Here is a 19,940-nt window from a genome sequence, read left to right as displayed (position 1 = left end):
GGTCAGTGATCCCTCTCCAAGTGCCCTATTAAATTGTCCTTTCAATCCCCCACCCTTCCTAGAGTGAAATCAAAGACCTCACAGCACAGAAGACATCTCATGTTTACAGGCAATGAACTTTTGGGGTGCAGACAAATCAGCAAGTCTCTGACACCAAAACTCCCACCAAGAGAGATCATAAAAAGGTGGGCAGTGCAATTGGCTGCAAACTGAAATTCAAACACATGCTCCAACACGGATTTCCCTCTCCTACCTAATCCCCTCCTATGGATATGAAGGCAGTTCTAGGCCTAAGCTGCCATACCCACTGCCCATCAAGGGCATTGGGAATCTTTCAGTAGTGTTCACCAAACTTGTTCTCAGGTCTGACACAGGGCAGGCTGAATTGTGCCTTAACAGGTAAAAAAAACCCCTTTAATAATACACTTTTTAATGCAAATTGACAGTTGTCAAAGAAAAGCAGAAAAGGAAGAGCTGTGGAATACTCTGGCACATCCTCTTCATACCAATGAATTTAGACTCAGTGTGTTTTCTTTTGTGTCTAGTCTGCTGCAAGGGCTTGGCAGGAGCTGGAGCCAAGGCAGCCAGTGGGGAGCATTAGCTTGGACCTTCCCACAGAGCTCTTGGCTTGCGCAGAGAAATGTCTCTTCCCTCTGCTCCCCTCCTCCTCTGCAGACAGACAGCCAAATCCCAAACTTAGTTTCATCACTTTGAGAGTGAAGTAACACAAATGACTTCTACAGACAAACCCAGGAGATAAATGGATGAAAGCAGGCTCAGTATCTGATCCCTGTGCTGCATGTGGGCTTGCCAGTCAAACACAGCAGACTACAGGGCTCTTCCTTCTGGGGAGAAATGTGTGTTTAACAGCCCTGAAACAGTCACGGCCCTACAGCCTGGAACAGCCAGAAGCTCTCCAAGTTTCCCCAAACTGTCCCCCTCTGCAGCTTAGCACTGGCTTGGAGGAACAAACTAATCTGTGCACTCACTGAGTCCCTGAGCTCTCCCAGGAGGCTTCTGGCAGACTGTGCTGGACGCAAAGCAAGACAGAGGTTTCAAACACGGGTGCTTAAGCACTACCAACAGAAAACAACCATGACATAACCACCACTCAGTGCTAACACTTCACCATTACTGATGAGCCACCATCCCAAAAACATGAAGAAAAGTTTATATAGGAGCAAAGCTACAGCAGGGTCCTGGAATCCGCTACTCACACAAATTTTATGCTACAGTTCAATGTCAGTTCTGACCCCTCCAGCTTGTGTTTATGGTTGGTGTATGGCAGGGTCCCTTCTGCAGCCTGAGACCCAACACACACTCCCACAGATCACAGAGCATCAGCTGGAGGAATGCAGGAAGGCTGGGACTCAGCTCCTCCCTTGGCCTTAGCCTTTGGACCACCAACCTTGAGGAACAGGCTGAAGAAGGAGACCTGGCTCCTAAACATCAGCAGGTTTGTGGCTAATGGCAAAGCATCTCCCATTAAGGTCACTTTGTTTCCAATCCACAGATAAATCCAGTGACCTATCCCTCCTGTTTTTGAAGGAAACTATTGCTTCCCAGAAGCTATCAGGACACCAGCAGACAGGATAAACAAAAGGAGAGATATTCTTGTCTGGCCTCAACCAGCAAATTATTGGGGGATTTTGCAAACAACTTTATAAAAAGGCTCAAGTACTTCTCTGATTAGTCACTTATACTTTTTATTTATTTGTAATGTATTCAGAAAACAGGACTAAAGAGGTTTCCTAGGAAGGAGGGGGAGTAGTAAGGTTGTGGAATATGAAACAGATTCATCTAATTGTGAGTCACCAGCACCCTAGGAAATATCACTCTCTCTACTAACATTTATTTGAAATCCATGATGAAATCATCCCTATCCAACACCAGAGCCCTTCTGGTGCCCAAATACGTTGCAGTTCTGCCAGTAATTTGGTCCCAGTGATGTTAAACTGAGCCATAGTGGACATTGGGTCTGTGAATACCTCTGTTGCTTTCCCTCTCTCCTCTGAGAGGAGGACAACTGTTTTTTTTTTCACTAAGATCCCGTTCCAATGGCCAGGGTAGCTGTACTCAACCTCATCAGTGGTACTGGGGATCAAATCACTGTGTCTGTGCTCCAGAGTCAACCCTGACATGCTATTCCACACTTCATCAGTGAATGCCCCATTTTTGTTTTGTCTGTTCTGCAAAAATAATCAGATTTTCATTACTTACTGAGTTAAATCCCTGCAGAGCCAGGTGAAAGCAAAGTTTCCAAAGAGACATTTTGGCTAACAGCTGCCTGGGGAACACCAATTCCATTTAAAACTTCTCTACCATGCCAAAAATAGCATGCCAAAGACTTTCTCCATAAAAAAATAAATTAATCTTACCTTCCTTTGCTCCATAAAATGACTTGGGTAAAGTTGTGCATATTCAGAGCTAGGACATTACACAACTCAGAATGGTCTAATCTTTTATAACCTCTCACACAGAAAACAAAAGAAGGCTTATAGCAAACTCTGCACAGATCAAAAGATTAAGTTACAAGTACATGGGATCCTGGCTGAAATATGGTTTAGACATTATTCACTATTAAACAACTAACTGAAGGCGTTCTGTACCAGATTTTCACCATCTTCTGTCCAGCTGTCCTTGGTTTTCACCCAAAAGGGATGCAGCGAGCTCCATCTACAGGGATTCTGGGCACATGCCACCTCGAGCTTCCCAAAAACACAGGCAAACTCTTCCTGTTGCTTTATGCTTTACTGAGAGCCAGGTTATTGTCTGCCAGCAATAGGTCTCACACCGGACATGACCTAAAACTGAGGATGAGAGATACACAAAGGAGTTAAAAGAGTTTTCCTCATGTCACTGCTAGGAAGAAGCTATTGATTTAACAGTTTGGTTATCTAAAAGCCTTTAACCTGGACTATTTTGCCTGAACTTTTGTCACCGTATTCTTTCTGTGGGAGTCATGCTTCACTGTTCATTTTGCTCAGGTTATAATGAACAAGAGCTAATTTTCCAGTGCCTAAAGACTTGGAACAGCTGAAATGTTGGATCCTGAAACACTGGAATTGTTGATTCCCAGTTAACTAAAACACTTAAGTCCAAAACTCTTTACCATTAGTGCTCAAGATTATCTCTAAATTGTGGTGGTGGGGTTTTGCCATACAGAGAGGTAGCAAGCCCCAGAAAACTCTCAAACCACCCACTACCCCCACAAACCCACAGAAAACTCACTGACCCACCCACCCTTCTATTGGCATAAAGCAGTTACTAACATTTCCAGACTGATCTGAACAGAATAAAAACAAAGCGACTCCACAACTTGCACTTGCAAAAGGTAGCAGGGAGCAAAACACAAAAAGACAGAATTTTCTTGGAAGCAAACTTGCCAGATTCAGAATTTCTGCAGCACAAAGTGCACTGAGTCTGCGGTCAGGAACAACAGGAATTCTCTACAGGAGCCTGACTTCCACCTTGCTGTTGTTTCCAATTTTTGACTCTGATTCATAGGCTTGGATTTCTTGGAGGACCATGTGTTTTGGAAAACCTGTCAGAGGCAATTAATTGATGGTCTAATGGCAGTAGAAGAAAAATATTGCAGCAGCTGCTTTAACAGATGCTTCTTCAGAAACATTTTAATCCTTGTGATATGACACATTTTTCTAGATTTTTTGCTTTTACTCACAAAAAGCAGGAAAAAGTTAGCAAATATTAGAACAGCTCCTAAGATATGGCCAGTCTTTGCTCTGCTGTTATGCTCAGTGCTACATTACCTCTTTTAAGACAAAGAAGTGTAAAAATCACAAGTTTTGGGCTTCTTGACATGAAATACTCCTTGTATATGCCATTAAGCAAAGACAGATTGAGAAAAATCTTGGATTAGATTAACAACTCCTCATCAGGTAAAAACCTCTCCCATCAGAAAGTGAAACAGTAGAACACAGATTTTCTGGATGGAGGGCACAAAAATTTTAAATGGGATGTATCTCAGGACATGAAAACAGAAAGGGGAACAGAAAGGGGAAGGAAGAAAATAATGATGGACAGGGAAAGATGCTCTTATGTTCCCACCTAAGTTAGTCACTTCAATGCAGGGATACAAAGAGAATTTTAGGATCCACAAGAATATCAAACTAGACAGTCTAAGTCTTAAAAAAGCTCACTGGATTTTAGTATTTCCAGATTAAAGTAATTGTCCAAAACTTATGCCTGAAGAAAATTACACCAAAGTCCTCAAAAAAAAACCCCTGAAAATGTAGTATAAAAATAGATTTATTTCTCAACAGTGGGAGCAGGGATTTATTCAATATCTACAGCACTCATGGAGATTCTCTCCCTTAATGGGGAAAGAGAAGAAGTATCTTCAGGAACCCCCCATGAAAACATGTAGATGACAATAAGATCAAACACTATGGGAAGAAATCCCTTAATTAAGTTAAATGTTATAGGTGGGCTTTGAAATATTTTATATTACTATTAACTTACAGACATTAAAAAATACATTTATTGCTTTATATCCTGTGCCAATATTCCCCTCTCTTTCAGAGTCTTTTTTGCTGTGCTAAGTTTGAGTGTTTGAAATCTGCACTCCTGATGAACTGTTCTTGGATTCTGCTGGAACCAAGAGTGCATATATCCATTGTAGAAGTCAACTGCTGTAAGCTTCTTCTTTAAAACAACAGTTTTGATTCCAACCCAGCCTTCCTAAAAACAAAAACAAACAAAAAAAGGCAGTAAGCTCCTTCCATGTTTAAACTGTGTTCAGCTTCCATAGGCTGGCTTACAGAATACATTTTATTCAATGTTAACAGGCTAACAAGTCAAATTCTTCCTTGCAAATGTGCAAAGTCTGTTAATGGAAATTAAAAGTTTAAGGTATCAAATAAAACATCTGGTGCTGATCAAACAGAGACTAACAATGGACAATTAAGAGAAAAGTTACACACCACATAAATACTAAAAACCTCATCTTTAGGGCAGTGAATATAAAACAAACAGGGAAAGCCTACCTTGCAGCGAGCTATCAATGTTTGGGACATTTTATGGAACAGCACTGAACCAGGAACAACTTCACAGCCATTTTGTATTTGATCTAAAAGCAAAGAAAGATTATCCTGCATTTTTATGCCAAAAAGTACAGAAAAGGTTTGAACCACTTCTGTTCCTTTGAAGCATGATAACCATCTTGAGTCACTATTTTGCTGAAAAATATTTTATTGTATTCTGTGTTTTATTATAACCAAATGAACAGAAACAATCAGAACAGTCATTCTCTGGCACTACTCCATATCTGATCCATGAACACTCACTAAGCCCTCATCAGTCACACACCTTGGCCCACATGGTACTCAGATTCTTAAAGAAAATGGTTTAAAAATTTTAATAATTTAAGAGTAAATACCAGAAAAATCAGCGATATTATCCACTTCCACAAAATCCAGGAGTTTAATGGTAGTACCCTTCCAGAGTGTCTGCAAAGGAAACTGAAAACAGAAACAGATGACATATTCAGAATATTTTCACATTTCCAGGCTATTTTTTCCTTAGGCAAAAAACCTGTGATAATAACATTAAGGGAAAACTTAGCTGTATGTCTGGATAGGAGATTTCCCTTATCAGACTTAGTTTTCCTTACCCTTCCTCAACTCAAACCATTAGCCTATGCAGAAATTAGTTAAGCAATGAGCTACAACAGCTCTTCACTGCGGCTGTCTGCACTGTTTACTGCCATGCAGAGATGTCACTGTAACATTCCAAACCTCCTCTAAGGAAAATCTCAGAGCTAACAAAAAAATATAAATTTTTTTGGGATCAAGTCCATGAAAATTCTCCTGCACATTAATTCCACCTCTAATGACAAACTACCAGGATTTTAGAACACATGCAAGATTACAGAGGCTAAAATAACTAAAATGGAGGTATAGTGATTAGTTAAAATATCTACACCAAACTCAGCCATGCTATAGGACAGAAAGGGTTCCAAAAAATCCAGTCTCACCATACTTCCTATTGCACGATGCAGCTGAATTATTTGTGCAGCTGTTTGCTCTTCCCATTTTATACAACTCTTCGCTATAGAGATTTTAGGAGCTGTGGGGAAAAGAGAAATTAGAAGACTTCGTATTTTGCTTTGCATCTTTTAGCAAACAGCTGTACTACTTTATCCTATTTTAAACCTCAGTTTTTCCTGACCAATAGTGGGACTATGATCCAGCCAAGGTACCTCAGAGAAAAACTGGAGAAAAGATTTTGTAAAAACCCCAATTTGGATTATTTTTTATTCTCAACTGTTCTCTTTATTTACCCACTGCACTACAAACTTGTATCATGCTTGTAAGTACAATTCTAACCCTTCTGTCTGCATTACAACAATGAAGAATAACAAACTCAGATCTTGTGACATCAATAGTGATTTTGATATTGTACAAGTAACTGGAAAAAAAATTAATGTATAAAGTCTGAAGAATTCTGCAGCATTTTTCTACTGTATGAGCTTTTTAAGCCAGAGAAGGTAGTGAAGAGAGCATACTGAGAAGTGAATCCAAAAAAATACAACCCAGCATGGCAGAAAACTTTAATTTTCCTGCTGATAAAGGAAAAAATGAACAAGTCACATTAAAAACAATGTGTACCTACCAAACGTTACCCCGTCTTTTGGCTGCTCTTTTTTATTTTTTAAACTTTCAGGCAAGTTCTTCAAAACTGCTAACAGCTGCAAAATTAAATTTTGTACAGAGTATTAGTCAAGTTAAGTTTAATCAATAACAAAGTAAAACATAATTTTTCAACAGTGAAACTGTCCTGTGAGCTTTTAGAAAATTGGCTCAGTATATTCAGAAAATGAGTATCCTTGACACAGAGACAGTAAAGACATCCTTCCCACTGAATCACAACAAAAAACGCAGTTATTTTTTATGGATGATCTCATCTCTGATATTAGTCCCAGAAAAGAACAAAAGCTGACCATTAAAATAAAAAATCAGATATTCATTTAAAAGGAAGAACCTGCACTGTTTCCACAAACAGCATTTGGGTTTTCACTGAATAGAAACACAACAGCAACACACGGGATGGACACTGATGCCTGATCACAGACCACTGAGCTCTCCTCCTAGCAAGGCAAAGTGCTCACAAACACCAAGTTTCACACCATCCTCCTCCTGAACTCGGAGCCAGCTCAGAACAAGATTAGCAAAATTCTGCTTGCACAGAACTGCATGTTAAAAGCAAAGTACCAGTCAGAAGTGACACAGCTGGCAGGACTTTACCATGCTTGCACCCATCTCTGCCAGCATCCCTTCCAGCTCCTGTGCCGTACAGCGGGGAGGAACAGCGACCTCTTCTTGCTTAACAATTGGGCCTACATCAAACCTGCAAGGTAGAAAACACACAGCCTTACTGGGGAAGCTGAAGCTGAATTAGCAGTTCAAAAGTCTGCATTCAATGCATTAGCTCAGTTACTGATTATCCTTTTTTATCCCCTCTAAAACTATTTTTCAAATGTCACTTCACGTTTTCAAATGTTTGGTTCACAAGACAACACAAGAGAGACAATACCAATCTTGGCACCAAGGTTCTTCTCAGCAAGCTGAGACTGATATGAACACACAATTTACAGTTCAGAACATGAGATCTCAGAAGAAACAACCTAAAACACTCAAGTTGCACACTTTCCTGAAATCTATTATTAGGCAATCATCTAAGAAAGAAAAGGTAATCAGAATAATGTCTTTTCACAAGCCTTTTAAGCCAGAGCTTGGGCTGAAACTAAAACATACCATCTTCCTCATGCCTAGTCAGGCAATTTTTTGTCTTCTGTCCACTTACAGGACGTTACAGGTGACTCTGAAGTTTGAAAAGCAGATCTTTTCTGTCCTGTCATACCAAGCCTATTGATAAAGCTGTGTGACTGCTCTCTGTCTGCTCCCTGTGATAATGCTAAGAATTAGAGAACAGGCCTGGAGTGCAAATTGCACTCTTATTAAAATACTGTAATTGTGGCAAATCTCATATAGTTAGATGAACATTTTAAAGTGTTTCAAACTTCAAAATTACCACATACATTAAAAAAAATGTGGTTATGTAGAATAGTTAAATGATGACTTCAGCGGTGATTATTTAAAGCCCTGAGAGGCAACAGCAACAGTGAGTCGTCTGCAAAGAACACCAAACCTACCTTTTTGGTCTTATTTCCATAATTGTCACCCCAGTCACCTTATCACCATGAAGCACTGTGTGGACTATGGGTGCAGGACCACGCCATCGTGGGAGACAGCTGGGATGGACATTCAGCACGCCACTGGAATGAAATATTCACAAGTTAGGATAGGAATGGTACCTGAAACAGACATAAATGGAGTGCAACACAGATTTCAGTGAAATGGCTATCTGCTCACACCTTCTCATGTGTTCCTGGCTTAAATATGCACTTGAAGGAAAATTCCCACTATACAAACTTCAGTTTCTCAGTGAGCACAGAAAGAGATGTGAGGAATAAAGGCAAACATTCTGCTGGATATTTGCCTAAATTTACACCCATGTGTCAAAGAACACTGAATTTCACCATGACAGAAATAAGGCTAAGCATATGAACCCAGGGAAGCTGACCTCATCTACTGCAGGTCACAGATGCTGCCCCAAAACGAGAGTGCAGCATTGCTAACAAAGCAATGTCCTGTCCACACACTTACTATGGGAACTGCAGAATGAGCTCCTCGCTTAGAAGACGTCCAAAAGATGCCACCACGCCCACATCAAACTGCCCCGCGGGTCCCGTGTGCGGCCACTCGTGCACGGGCAGCCGGAGCTCCGTGGCGCAGCTCCTGACGGGCAGGTCCCTGGGCAGGCGGGAGGGCAGGGTCACCACCTCCAGCCGGGACACGAGCGGGCGCTCGCTGCGCTCCCTGGGGTGGACAAGCTGTTGAAGGCGTCGTGCGGGCAGACTGAGGCGAGGGCTGTGCCCCTGTGCCAATTCCCTCAGTCGCTACGATCCCGGTCCCTGTCCCCCGCTCAGGCTCCTTCCCCCTCTCGTCTCTGCCATCCTCCCTGCCCAACCCACCGTCCCTCCCGCACGATCCACCTCATCCCTCAATAAGCTCTGAGCCTCACCACCAGCCCCCATCTCCCATCCCTCGGTGCCCACCCTTCTCTCACCCCGCCGTGTCCCCTCAGGCTCCGCGCCCCTCGGGGTCCATCTCCTCCCTCAGGCTCCTCCCTCACGTCCCCGCCTCCCGCGTCCCCTCTGCCCCTCTCTCCCGGCCCCGTCTCCCCTGTGCCCCCTCTGCCCCGTGCCCGGGCGGTACCCGGCGGCGCGCAGGGCTCGCAGGGTGGTCACGGCGAAGCGGTCGGTGCCGAAGAACAGGACGCGCCACGGCGGCCCCGCCGCCCTCACGGCCTGGCGCGCGGCGCGCAGCACCCGGGCCCGCATGGCGGGGCCGCCGCCGCGCGCGGCGATGACGCACGGGAGCCGCCCGCGGCCGGGCCGCCCTCACCGCTGAGGCGGCGCCGCCGTAGCCATAAAGTGGTAGAATTATCGGCGACCTGAGTTGGAAGGGACCCAAAAGGATCATTGAGTCCAACCTATAGCCTGCGCAGGACACCCTGATAATCCCATCCGGTGCCTCAGAGCGTTGTCCGAACGCTTCTTGAGCAATGGCAGGCTTGGGGTCGTGACCATTCCTTGGGGAAACCCTTCCAGTGGCCGGCCACCCTCTGAAAAGCTTCTCCTGATGTCCAGCCTAAATCTCCCCTGACTCATCTTTATGTCGTTCCCTCGGGTCCTGTCTGGTCACGAGAGGGAAGAGAGCAGTGTCTGCCCCTCTGCTGTCCCTCGGTGGGATGTTGAAGAGCACGATGAGCTCTCTCGGTCTCTTCCAGGCTGGACAAAGCAAGTGCCCTCACCACTCCTCACACAGCTTCCCTTTCACACCCTTCCCCACCCTCGTGGCCTCCTTTGGGCGCTCTCCAAGAGCACAGTGCCTTCATATTGTGGTTAGCCTGGAGAAAACTGACAGGGGATCTCATTAATGCATAAAAATATCTCCCAGGGTGGTAGGATGCTGGTGCAAGGGTCTTTTGAGTGTGCTCAGCAACAGGACGAGGAACAGCATCCATAAATTAAAACACGAGAAGTTCCATTTCAACACAAAAATCTTTATGCTGAGGGTGGCAGAGCACAGGGACAACTGCCCAGAGAGGGTGAGATTCTCCCTCTCTGGAAATGTTCCAAACCCACCTGGACACGTCCAGCTGTGTCCATGCTCCGCATGGCCCTGCCTTGGTAGGGGGCTGGACTGGGTGATCTCCAGAGATCCCTTCCAACCCTAACAATTCCCTGATCTCGGTGTGGGGTGGTGGAAGCCATCAGGGCAGCCCTCAGGGTCTGTGCTGCCAGTGGCTCCAGCCCCACAGTGTTGATGGAATTGTCCATGCTGCCTCAGTGCAAAGATAATGCAGAAAAACGTCAGGGACTGAAAGGGGCGTTGACCCCAAAGCCACTGATCTGGCTCCGACAGCATTTGAAAAACAGAGTTCAGTCTCTGACTCCACGGACAGCTTCGTTTTAGCAGTGACAGTAACTCAAAGAATGTTTTCTTGTAAACTATGGGGTCAGAATCGCCACTTAAAGAACTGTCTCCTCCCATAACATAAGTATGGAAATATTTTATCATTCTGCTAAGTACATTCTTTCCCTCCATGGGAAGATGGATTATTTGTGTAGCTTTTAATGTAAATCACATCCACAAATTCCCTGCACATCTAAATCACAGGCTGTCCTACCATCTTTGACACTAGGAATTTCTGCAGCATGGAGTGTGAGAATCTGTAAATATCCTATATGCCAGTGGAAATATGTAAATTACTTGGAAAATGGATAGCAGAATTTTATGTTGGATACATTAGGGAAGGATCAATAAAAAAGTGGATTTTGTGCTGCACTAAGCAGTGCTGTATATATTCCTTCCCTTTTTCATGTCTGTTTGCCCATCATTAGGGTTTTCTTCTCTCAGACATTGAAGATGTTATTGTCTCCTGTGGTGATAATAAGGAGAAAAGAATGAAAAATTGCTGTTACAGGTAAAAAAAAAAGAGTCAGGCCGTCCTAACTGGGGTGCTTACATTCCTGCACCCTGAAAAAGGAGAATATACTACTAAATACTGAGGTAATTTCCTAATCAGTATACAAAAATCAAATGCTCAAAAAACTTTACAATTCTCTATTGACTGGGGAGCCCCATGAAAATGCTTGGTTTAGTCACAGGCAGTACACGTCAACTCTGTCACCTCACCTTAGTGCATAAATGAAAGGCTATGGTAAAAATAAATTAAAATGTAAACAAGAGGCAAGCAAGGATGAAGGAATGGGTTGTGCTTGAGAAGAGATAAAAGCTCCCACCATGGTTCATGTTGGAAGGTGGCTTGGAAAGAAGGGAACATGAACAGTCTGACTTATCATAAACAGGGAACAATTCGTCATTGCACAATAACTAAATGATTACAGACACTCATGGCTGTCAGGCCCCAAATGTGGGGAGCACTGTTCAGCACAGAGTGTGATTTCAGGCCTTATCTCAGATGCTGAAAAATTTGACCTCATCTTATCTCAGATGCTGAAAAATACTCATGGTTTCCAGAGGCAGTGAGGGCGACTGCTGGAAGAAGGGCTGGAAGGAGATGTCCTGTGTGGTGACCGCAAATACCAGTTCTCTGAGGTCTTGGTGAAGCCCTGGATTTGTCACCACCACTTCAGAGAGGCCAGGGATGTGCGTGTATGTCCGGATTGCCCAAAAGTTGTGAGTTTGTACCCGGAATCCAGCTGCTGCTCCGTGTTAATTTCCAGGTATCAGATCCAGGCACTGAACATGTCATTGACACCGTGTGTTGAGTTTCACCTGCTATTCCTCCAGGACTTAAGCCAGAGATGGATTCTCACTTCTGGCTGCAGTTAAGGCTCCTGGAAATGCTGTAACTCCACGCTGAGTTTTTGCCAGACATATGCACAAAGTGATTAAAGTTTCATTTGCAGTCAGTTTTTGAAGTGGACTTAAATTCCCTCCAGTACACTTGCTCCCACGTAATTCATCCTTGGCTCTGCTATGACAGCACATTTCAAACACATTATGGCTGTTATTCATTATTATGCCTTTGACGTAGTGTTCGTGAATTTTAACTGAAGATTTATTTTGATATAAATTTTTTCAGAATGAAAGCAACTAACTGATTGTTTCACAAAAATAAAATAAAAAAATCTGGCTTTCCTGCTGCATTTGAACTCTGCTTTTGTACATGGAATGAAAAAAAACCTACAACCCTGAATGTTTAGTTATTCTGTAACCAGGCATTTCAGGTCAAAGACACTGAAGGGATCAAAAAAGATAAGCAAAATTAAAACACCAAGGTCAGATAAATTCTTCTCAAGAATAGTGAAGATAAATCCAAGGAGGAAACAGAACAGAAATCAGATCTTATCTCCACTTTGCTTCCTGGCCAAAGACGCTGAAAGTGTCTCCAAGAAGTAAAAAGATATCTCACATTAACCGGTGCCAGTGTTGTCAGGAGAGACACAGAATCAAACACACCCTGGCTGGAGAGGAGCACTGCTGAGCACGTTTGTGGTTCTCTGGAAAAGGAGAGGATTACTGGGCACAAGAGCCAACTCTAACCAGTGGGGAACTGGTTTTATTTCCATGTATATCATGCTGAGTCCTGAACATATCTCAGCCACCTACCTGCATCCTGACCCTAGATTTATACATCAAGCCATGTAGAAAATTGGGAAGAAAAGGAACTTTCTGGGGTTTTGAAGTCACCATCCTTATGTTACAGTCACCTCTTCACCGTGGCCAGTGTCTCACAGGGGCTGCCCAGGGAAACTCTGGATGTGAAATGGGATTCAAAGGATTGATCACAATTAACAATTAACATTGAACAAAGCTTCAATGCCAAAGATCATAGAATCATAGAATTGCCTGGCTTGGAAGGGACCATAAAAATCATCTCATTCCAATACCCTTGCCATGGGCAGGGACACCTACCACTAGACCAGATTGCTCCAATCCCTATCAAACATGGCCTTGAGCACTTTATTTCAAGCTGAAAACCTCCAAGAACAGGACAAACATACGGGTACTACACCTACCATCTGCAGTTCAGCTGGAGCTAACCAGAGTCCCAAGCCCATTGGTGAGATGCATCTCTCTTGCTTTGCAGTGTGCAGCTCCCTCCATGAATCAGGTAGTTCAGGGGGGAGGAATCCTCCTTTCCCAATGTGGCTGTCACAAAAAGTAGTACATCAGTCTGCAAAGCCTCTTATTGACTTAGCCAGGCATTACCAGTACCTGTGAAAGTGGGATGGCAAAATCTGACCAGTGCTTCAAGCTTTGCTTGCAAAGTTGTTTACTCTGGTAAGATGCTCTGACAGCCTTAGAATGGCCATTCATTGAAAAAAAAAAAAGAAAAAAAAGAGATTATATGCGCTTTATCAGGACATGCTTCCTGTATGCAATGAGGACTGAGCCAAGCAGAGTGAACATTATCATTTATTTTAACTGAAGGGTAACTTATTACTGAGTGTCATTCTACTCAGTATGCTCTTTTAATACTGATTATGCCAATAACTTGAGCAAACAAACTGGAAGTTGCTACAGCTCATTCTTTGGCAAAAGGTCATTCACCTCGTGCTGTAAATGGTCCCACTAAAGAGGTGTGTTTTTTCAGGGGCTGGAGTGTACCTCACCTGTTGAACTGGCCTTCACACATGACTCAGGAGCAGAGTGAATCACAGCTCACAGCATACCCAGAGCAGGAGCACGGGGAGCCTGGTGTCACCACGGTGCTCCGAGGAGATGTCTTCGGATGACAGGGCTTAAAGAAGAAATGTAGCTTCCTCCCTGCTGGGAACTCCACGTTTCTGGTGAGTTAGCAGAGATTAACGGGCATTCCTGCTGCACTGGCTGCTGGGTTAATTTATAGCTATCTGTAAAGAAAGGCTTATTTATTTATTCCAGTTAGAAAGCTTGAATCCTTGGAAATTTTAAGTGAAGGCAGACTTTTTAAGGAGAGACTGTCTGAATGGCGAGTAAGAAGCAGGCTGAGGTAACTCCTGCGTATTAAAGTAGTCAAAAGAAAAAGTGTAATATAACTTAGATTGTCTCTTTAGCTTTTTACTGTACAGAGGTTAAAAAATAGCACAGACTATCTTCTTGCCTCAATATTTTAAATATTAAACAATTATTTGTGTTCCTTAATGGTGCTCAGACCTTAATGTACCTTTATAAACCATATTATCCATTTGCATGTCTGTGGTGTGACATTGTCTATATATCCTCTATGAATCCCAAAGACAGGACATCCCACTTTAATACTGTGTTTGAAATAACAGACCCATTTTAAGGCAATCTGCTGAGATAGGACAACCACCAGAGAGAGAGTCTGGATGACAAGAGGAGACTAATTTAAAAAGACTGAGATTTTCTAAATGCATTGTCCCATTCTGTGTAGTGAGTTTTGAATACAGAGCCCAGAGGGACATTATCATCTCAACAGAAGATGTACTTGATGGTCTTTCCAAAAGATTTCCCCACATCTTTTCTTAAACCAGTATAATACGTATCTAAAGACTTCTCATTTGCAGAATGAGGGCAAACTGTGAATATCAGAGCTGACAAAAGCCAAGCACAGGGTGGGTTCACAGCACCACGTTCTGTGCCCTGGCTGGAAAGAGTCCACGTGCAGCTGTGGATGTGTGTGTCCCTGTGTCCCCACATGGCACAGCCCCCTTGCTGGATTATTCCAACCTTTAGAGCACCAATCCCTCAGCTCTGCCTCCTGCATGTGATATGTCTCAGATCTTCAAGGGTTTCCATTATGAGAAAGGCTTTTACCATTTAAGTGCTGGGATCAATGCATAGAGCAAAAAGCCGTCCCTTGACATTTTCCTGTAATATCTTGAGATTTCATTGAATGCTAGCAAAGTCCACAGATCCACAGGAGGATTTAAAATAGCATTGTTGTGTGACTCTTTGTTCCTGAAATACATAATACTGTACAGATTTTGGAGCTTTTGATGTTAAAATCCCATTTGCAAGAAGAAAGAAATTACAAAGACGTTCAGGAGTCAATATAAACTCAAAATAACACAGGTAAAATGTTTCTTGAGTGCCACTGGCCTCTTTGTTCTTTCTGCCTCCTTCCATACGAGCAGAAAATGCATGAGCTCTCTCTCATTTGAGCTTCCCCTGTTGTACCCAAGCTGGGAAGCAACCTCAGAAGGGTCTTGGGTGCCTTCAGAGGGAGAGGAGAGCAAAGTGCACACTCGGAGTTGCAGAGGCCTGGATCTAAGGGCTCATCCCTGTGCATCAGCCACCAGTCACTGCTGAGTTGTGCAGGCAGGGGAGCAATGGGGAGGAACATCCCCCACGCTGTCCCAGCTGCTCTGGTGGAGCAGAGCTCGCCCACGTTGGGCAGCAGGGCAGAGCAGCTGTGTGGGGGAGGCTGGGGGAGACGCCTTTAACAATCTCTTCCAGGCTGGAAGATCCAAACTCCTCAGAGCACGTCCAGCCCAACTGTGGGAGTCACTGTTTCCTTACTGGGGGAACTGGTGGTTTGGGCAAAATTCTGCCCAGACTCCACTGGAGTAGACACACTGAACCCACAACACTTTGGTTTGCAGCTTTGATGAGTGAAATTAATCTTGTTATTGTGATTTAAATATAAAAGATCTGTAAAATAACAGAAGATTCCCTCAAAATCTTTTACCTGAATGTCCTGTTAATGCACAATAAGGGTCCATTCTGCTGCTGTGTTTTACCCACAAAGTTCTGGCCTCCCATCTCGGGGGAGATTTGGCTGCTGGTCACTACTTGATGAACTAGCCAAGTAGTTCCAGCAGCTTTCCAGCATCCCTGCTGTGCATAGACACCAGTAGGTAGCCCACAGCTTATGAAACACCTTGGGGGAAAATCAGCAACATGCTTGTCAAATATTCCTCTTTGAGCAAAGGATTACTCAGAAGCCTTGCACAGCAAGATTTAACACATTCAAGTGCCACTTCTTATTAGGGTGTAGCTGACTTGTAACTTATTTTCATTGGCCCAAGGCCTTATTTCCTGCTTTGTGAGGGGTGATCCATGTGAATAAGCTAAAGGTTACCTGGATGGAAGGGTAATTGGCACACGTAACTGCAGGGAGCAGCTTTACCCCTATTTTCTGAAATACAAAATGGACCACGTACTTGAGAGTCCCCTCCTCTAAGAATTGCTAGCAGGTGGTTTTCTGGCAGCAGGGAGTAAGCCTTCATGCCTGGTTAGCAATAAAATGTGAACTTTGAATTGTGAAGACATTGAGAATGGGGGGGAAAATAGGAGCAATCATTAGGTCTATAACCGACGGGACAAATGCTTCCCTGAGGAGTCAGCAGCAGTGCTGTTGACACGCCTGGCACAGTGGACCATGCTTGGGAGCAAGTTTCAGGCAGCACCAGGCCACAGAGCAAAGGCAGGTAAAAGCTGGGAGTATCAGACTGTCATAAAAGTCTTCATATAATAATTAATGGCCTGTGGGGCCAGAATGTCTGAGGGATGCATGTGTGTTGTGGTGTCACTGACCTGCCAGTGGGTGATGGCCAGCGAGCAGTGGGCTGGGAGAGCCACCTCAACACCTCACAGTGGACAGGCAGGAACCCCTGCTCAGGACTAATTTGGACAAGCAGCCGTAAAAGTTGGATTGATGCCACTAATAAATGAGGGACTAAAGGTCAAGGAGGAGTTTCTGTTTCCCTGAGGGATGGGAGACACCGCAGCCTCAATGGCAAGCCAGCCTTGCCTCCTCTTGGAGCTCAGCCTTCCACTTCCTCATCTCCACACCCATATTCTGCCATCCATGGGTTGGCAATAGGTAGTCACATGCAAAGTATATGTTCTCTAGGGATTATGGCAGGGGAGCAAGCAGGGACGCTTTGTTAGCTGGGGAGGGGCTGGCTCACAGAGCTGAGCTCACATCTGTACAGGTTCACCTTGGCAAGGGGTCCAACCCGGGCAGCAGATGCTGTGCCAGACCCCCTCTGCTATCACCTTGGTGGTCCAGGGATTTCTGCACCCTGTCCTGGCAGGTCAGACCCACATTCTCAGGAGGAAACAGATGCTGAGGTACATGAGACCCCCTCTTTGAAGAGAGCTGGAGTAGGGAGGGGAATCAGGTTCTCTCTCAGCTCCTTACTTTCTCTGTCTTTTGCAGGCATCTCCACGCTGAAGAAATACTGTGAAGGTGTGATCCATCCCATCTGCATATACAAATATGAAGTTCTTCTGGATAATCCCATTTTTCCTGCTGCAAGGTAGTCTTGGCTTAAAGGATAATGGTGTGGGTGATGTAGGTTACATGTGCAAAGACCTCAACCTCCTGGAAATACAGTTTATTTCTTTCTGTGGGGCTATTTTCCTCAGTGTATACCAGCAGCAGCCTGGCTGAGCCAAGGAAAAAGTTGCACCCCAGTTCCAGAACTGGGTGTCATTCCCATCTGCATTCTGTGTGTGAATTCTCTGCTTGGGGTTGGCCACACTTAATGTTGGCTTCTTTGCAGAGACACTGAAGCTTTTCTGATAAAAAATGCTAAAGTCAAGCTGTGTATACAAGCCAGCATGATGAATAGGAATTTCTTGGTGGAGGACTGCAGTCCAGAGTCAGATTTCCAGGACTGGTCTTGGCAAGGCAACTCTTTGGTGAATTGTGGCACACGGAGCTGCCTCTCCTTGGTGGGAGGTGGGAAATGTAGGAAGGCCCTATCAGCATTCAGAAGTTTTGCAATCCTGCTGCCTCACCATAATGGGGTCTGCAGCCAAAAACACTCTCCACTTCTCAGTGCACGAGGTCAGGCTGTGCACTCAGGGCTGCGTTCTGCCTGCTTGGAGAGAAATGCTGGGCAACCCTGGGAGTGAAGGGGAAGGTCACCTCCAGTCTGAAGGGCTGCAGTGAGTGACTATTGCATCTTTCTCTTTCCACCACAGCTGAGGCAGAGCACAAGTACCTCCCAACCACCCTGGCCAGCACACACGTGGACGAGCACACAGCAGGCAACATTACACTTCCACTGGGCTTGGAACTGGAACAGCTGGAGGAGCTGCTCTGGTTCTTCCGCAGAGAAGACCGTGAGTCCCATCGGTGCTCCTGGGCTGAGACACAGTCCTTGGCTGTTCACTTTCTTGCCTAACAGAGATGCCTGAGGGCACTACCCTGAGGAGGACAGTGGTATTTACCCCAGACACACAAACCCTCAGTCTTGCCTCTGGAATAAGCAGGCCATAGGTGAAGACAGTCAGGAGGCTTTGCTGAGATAGTGTCTCTGGGGTTCAGCCTCTTTCCAGGCAGAGCCTGCCAAGAGAGCAAAGGTCTCTTTGGATTTTGGCAGGGTGGAGGGAGTAGATTGACACAGCAGCAGGTCAGCGTCATGAGGATCAACTTCAAAGCCACAAAAATCAAGGACAGAGCATCTTGGGTGTCCTCAGAAAACCCCTGGCCAGGCTCTATGGGTCACACTGTGCTGTGCCTGCTAACACTGCCTCTCTGCTTTCCCTCAGCCTCAACATGGAATTACTCTGTTCTTGCGCTGTCCCTCGCGACCATGATTTTGGGTCTCGTTCTTCTGACCATTAACATTGTGCGAAACAGGTGAGACAGGAAAATTTGAGAAACTTTTGGTGGGTGGCAGTGCCCTGAAAGCCTCCCAGGCAAACAGACACAGGGGTTTGGCAGGGCAGGACAAGCCCTGAGTGATGGGGAGAAGAGCAAAGAAGAACAAACTCCCTTTGAACCATTTTTTGTTATAAAACCTTGCCTGATGCCCGCTCACTTTTGTGTCACTTGGATTGAACAAAGGTCTGCACAGCTCTGCCCAGCCCAACAGGGCTGCTGGGAGGGAAGCAATGGTAGCTGTGGTGTGAGGTGCTCTCCCTTAAGTACAGGGGCTCTGGAGCAGCACTCCCAGCCTTTCCCCTTCCACATCCCCACACAGTTTCCCGGTTGTTGCACAACCCCGCAGCTCAGGAGCAGCTCGCTGTTTGCCAGGGTGTGAAAACAGCGCTGTGTCAGAGCTGCCGAGAGAAGAGCTGAGGCTGCGAGCCTGCCTCGCTCTCCCTCTAGTGATGGCTCGCTGCGTGCTGCTCCTGGCGTCAGGAGCTGGGTCCTCTCCAAGTGGGAATCCCACAGCTGTGCGTGCTCAAACACTTCAGAGCACTTACCTGGCACAGCTCACCTGGCGGCGTTTGCCCACACGCAGCTGGCAGCGTGTTCCAGGAACACGGTGTAAATGGATGGCTGTGACCCTCACCAGGGTTGGTGCCCTCAGACGTGGGCTGGGCTTGCTGCTTCACTCTCTGTGTGTCCTTGTTGTGCCTTCCCTGCAGGAAAAGGAAGAGCCTCGTGAACAGAGAAGCAGCACAAACCACACAGGAGGCTGACCCTGATGCCAAGCAAGCCCTGATGCCTGTGCAGGAATACAGCCTGGCTGAGCCACTAAAGCAGCAGCCAGGGCCCCAGGACCAGAAACCAGGGGACGTGATGGTCCAGTGGAAGGATGGGACTGTCACATCTCTGTACACAGAGATGTCTGAGGAGGCCATATAGTGGCAGCTGGAGTCAGCCCATTTAGGCCTTAAGGAAGGTATCAGAATGTCTCAATTCACAGGGGTGCAAGTTTAAAAATGCAGTTTAGCCTGGAGAAAGAAAAGTGTGAAACAAGAAAGCAGCAGAGTTGCATCTGCAGGAGGGGCCCTGGGCTCAGCTCCTGCCTGGTTGGTGTTCCCCCACTGCTCTGGCTGCTTCCAGCCTTCCCTCCAGTGCCAGCTTCATCTCCTCCCTCAGGTGCTGCAAACAGGTTTGACCTGAGCCAGGGAAGTAAGTGGGAAGCTTGGGCTGCAGTCAGCCAGGGAAAGCACCCTCACTTCCCATCA

At 45.3% G+C, this 19,940-nt stretch overlaps 2 protein-coding genes across 6 annotated transcripts; one reads left to right on the top strand and one right to left on the bottom strand.

Moving 5' to 3' along the window:
* Window positions 1–1,689: 1,689 nt before the first annotated feature.
* Window positions 1,690–9,458, bottom strand: MTFMT (mitochondrial methionyl-tRNA formyltransferase). 2 transcript variants are annotated; one of them, XR_010347505.1, is made up of 11 exons: window positions 9,300–9,458; window positions 8,688–8,900; window positions 8,174–8,296; window positions 7,266–7,368; window positions 6,634–6,709; window positions 5,996–6,087; window positions 5,399–5,480; window positions 5,007–5,089; window positions 4,483–4,701; window positions 3,387–3,544; window positions 1,690–2,810 (listed from the first exon to the last, which is right to left on the bottom strand). XR_010347505.1 is itself a non-coding variant. In XM_064388742.1 (10 exons), exons 1-9 carry the CDS (start codon window positions 9,422–9,424, stop codon window positions 4,501–4,503), a joined length of 1,098 nt encoding a protein of 365 aa, XP_064244812.1. In that variant the 5' UTR covers window positions 9,425–9,458; the 3' UTR covers window positions 1,690–2,810; window positions 4,483–4,500. The 2 variants fall into 2 exon arrangements, 1 of the variants encoding a protein (XP_064244812.1); XM_064388742.1 differs by lacking the exon at window positions 3,387–3,544.
* Window positions 9,459–9,565: 107 nt separating this feature from the next.
* Window positions 9,566–19,831, top strand: SLC51B (SLC51 subunit beta). Of its 4 annotated transcripts, none has more exons than XM_064388754.1 (6): window positions 9,603–11,836; window positions 13,714–13,909; window positions 17,230–17,329; window positions 18,000–18,140; window positions 18,570–18,660; window positions 19,395–19,831. In XM_064388754.1, the coding sequence occupies exons 3-6, from the start codon at window positions 17,290–17,292 to the stop codon at window positions 19,612–19,614; spliced, it is 492 nt and encodes a 163-aa protein (XP_064244824.1). In that variant the 5' UTR covers window positions 9,603–11,836; window positions 13,714–13,909; window positions 17,230–17,289; the 3' UTR covers window positions 19,615–19,831. The 4 variants fall into 4 exon arrangements, with proteins under 4 accessions (XP_064244823.1, XP_064244824.1, XP_064244822.1 ...); XM_064388752.1 differs by having other exon boundaries at window positions 9,603–13,179; XM_064388751.1 differs by having other exon boundaries at window positions 9,603–13,909.
* Window positions 19,832–19,940: the final 109 nt, after the last annotated feature.

This window comes from Passer domesticus, chromosome 14, assembly GCF_036417665.1.
Source record: "Passer domesticus isolate bPasDom1 chromosome 14, bPasDom1.hap1, whole genome shotgun sequence".
Taxonomy (NCBI): Eukaryota; Metazoa; Chordata; class Aves; order Passeriformes; family Passeridae; genus Passer; species Passer domesticus.
The sequence above is the reverse complement of the archived record's forward strand: the minus strand, read 5'-3'. Positions and strand labels throughout refer to the sequence as shown.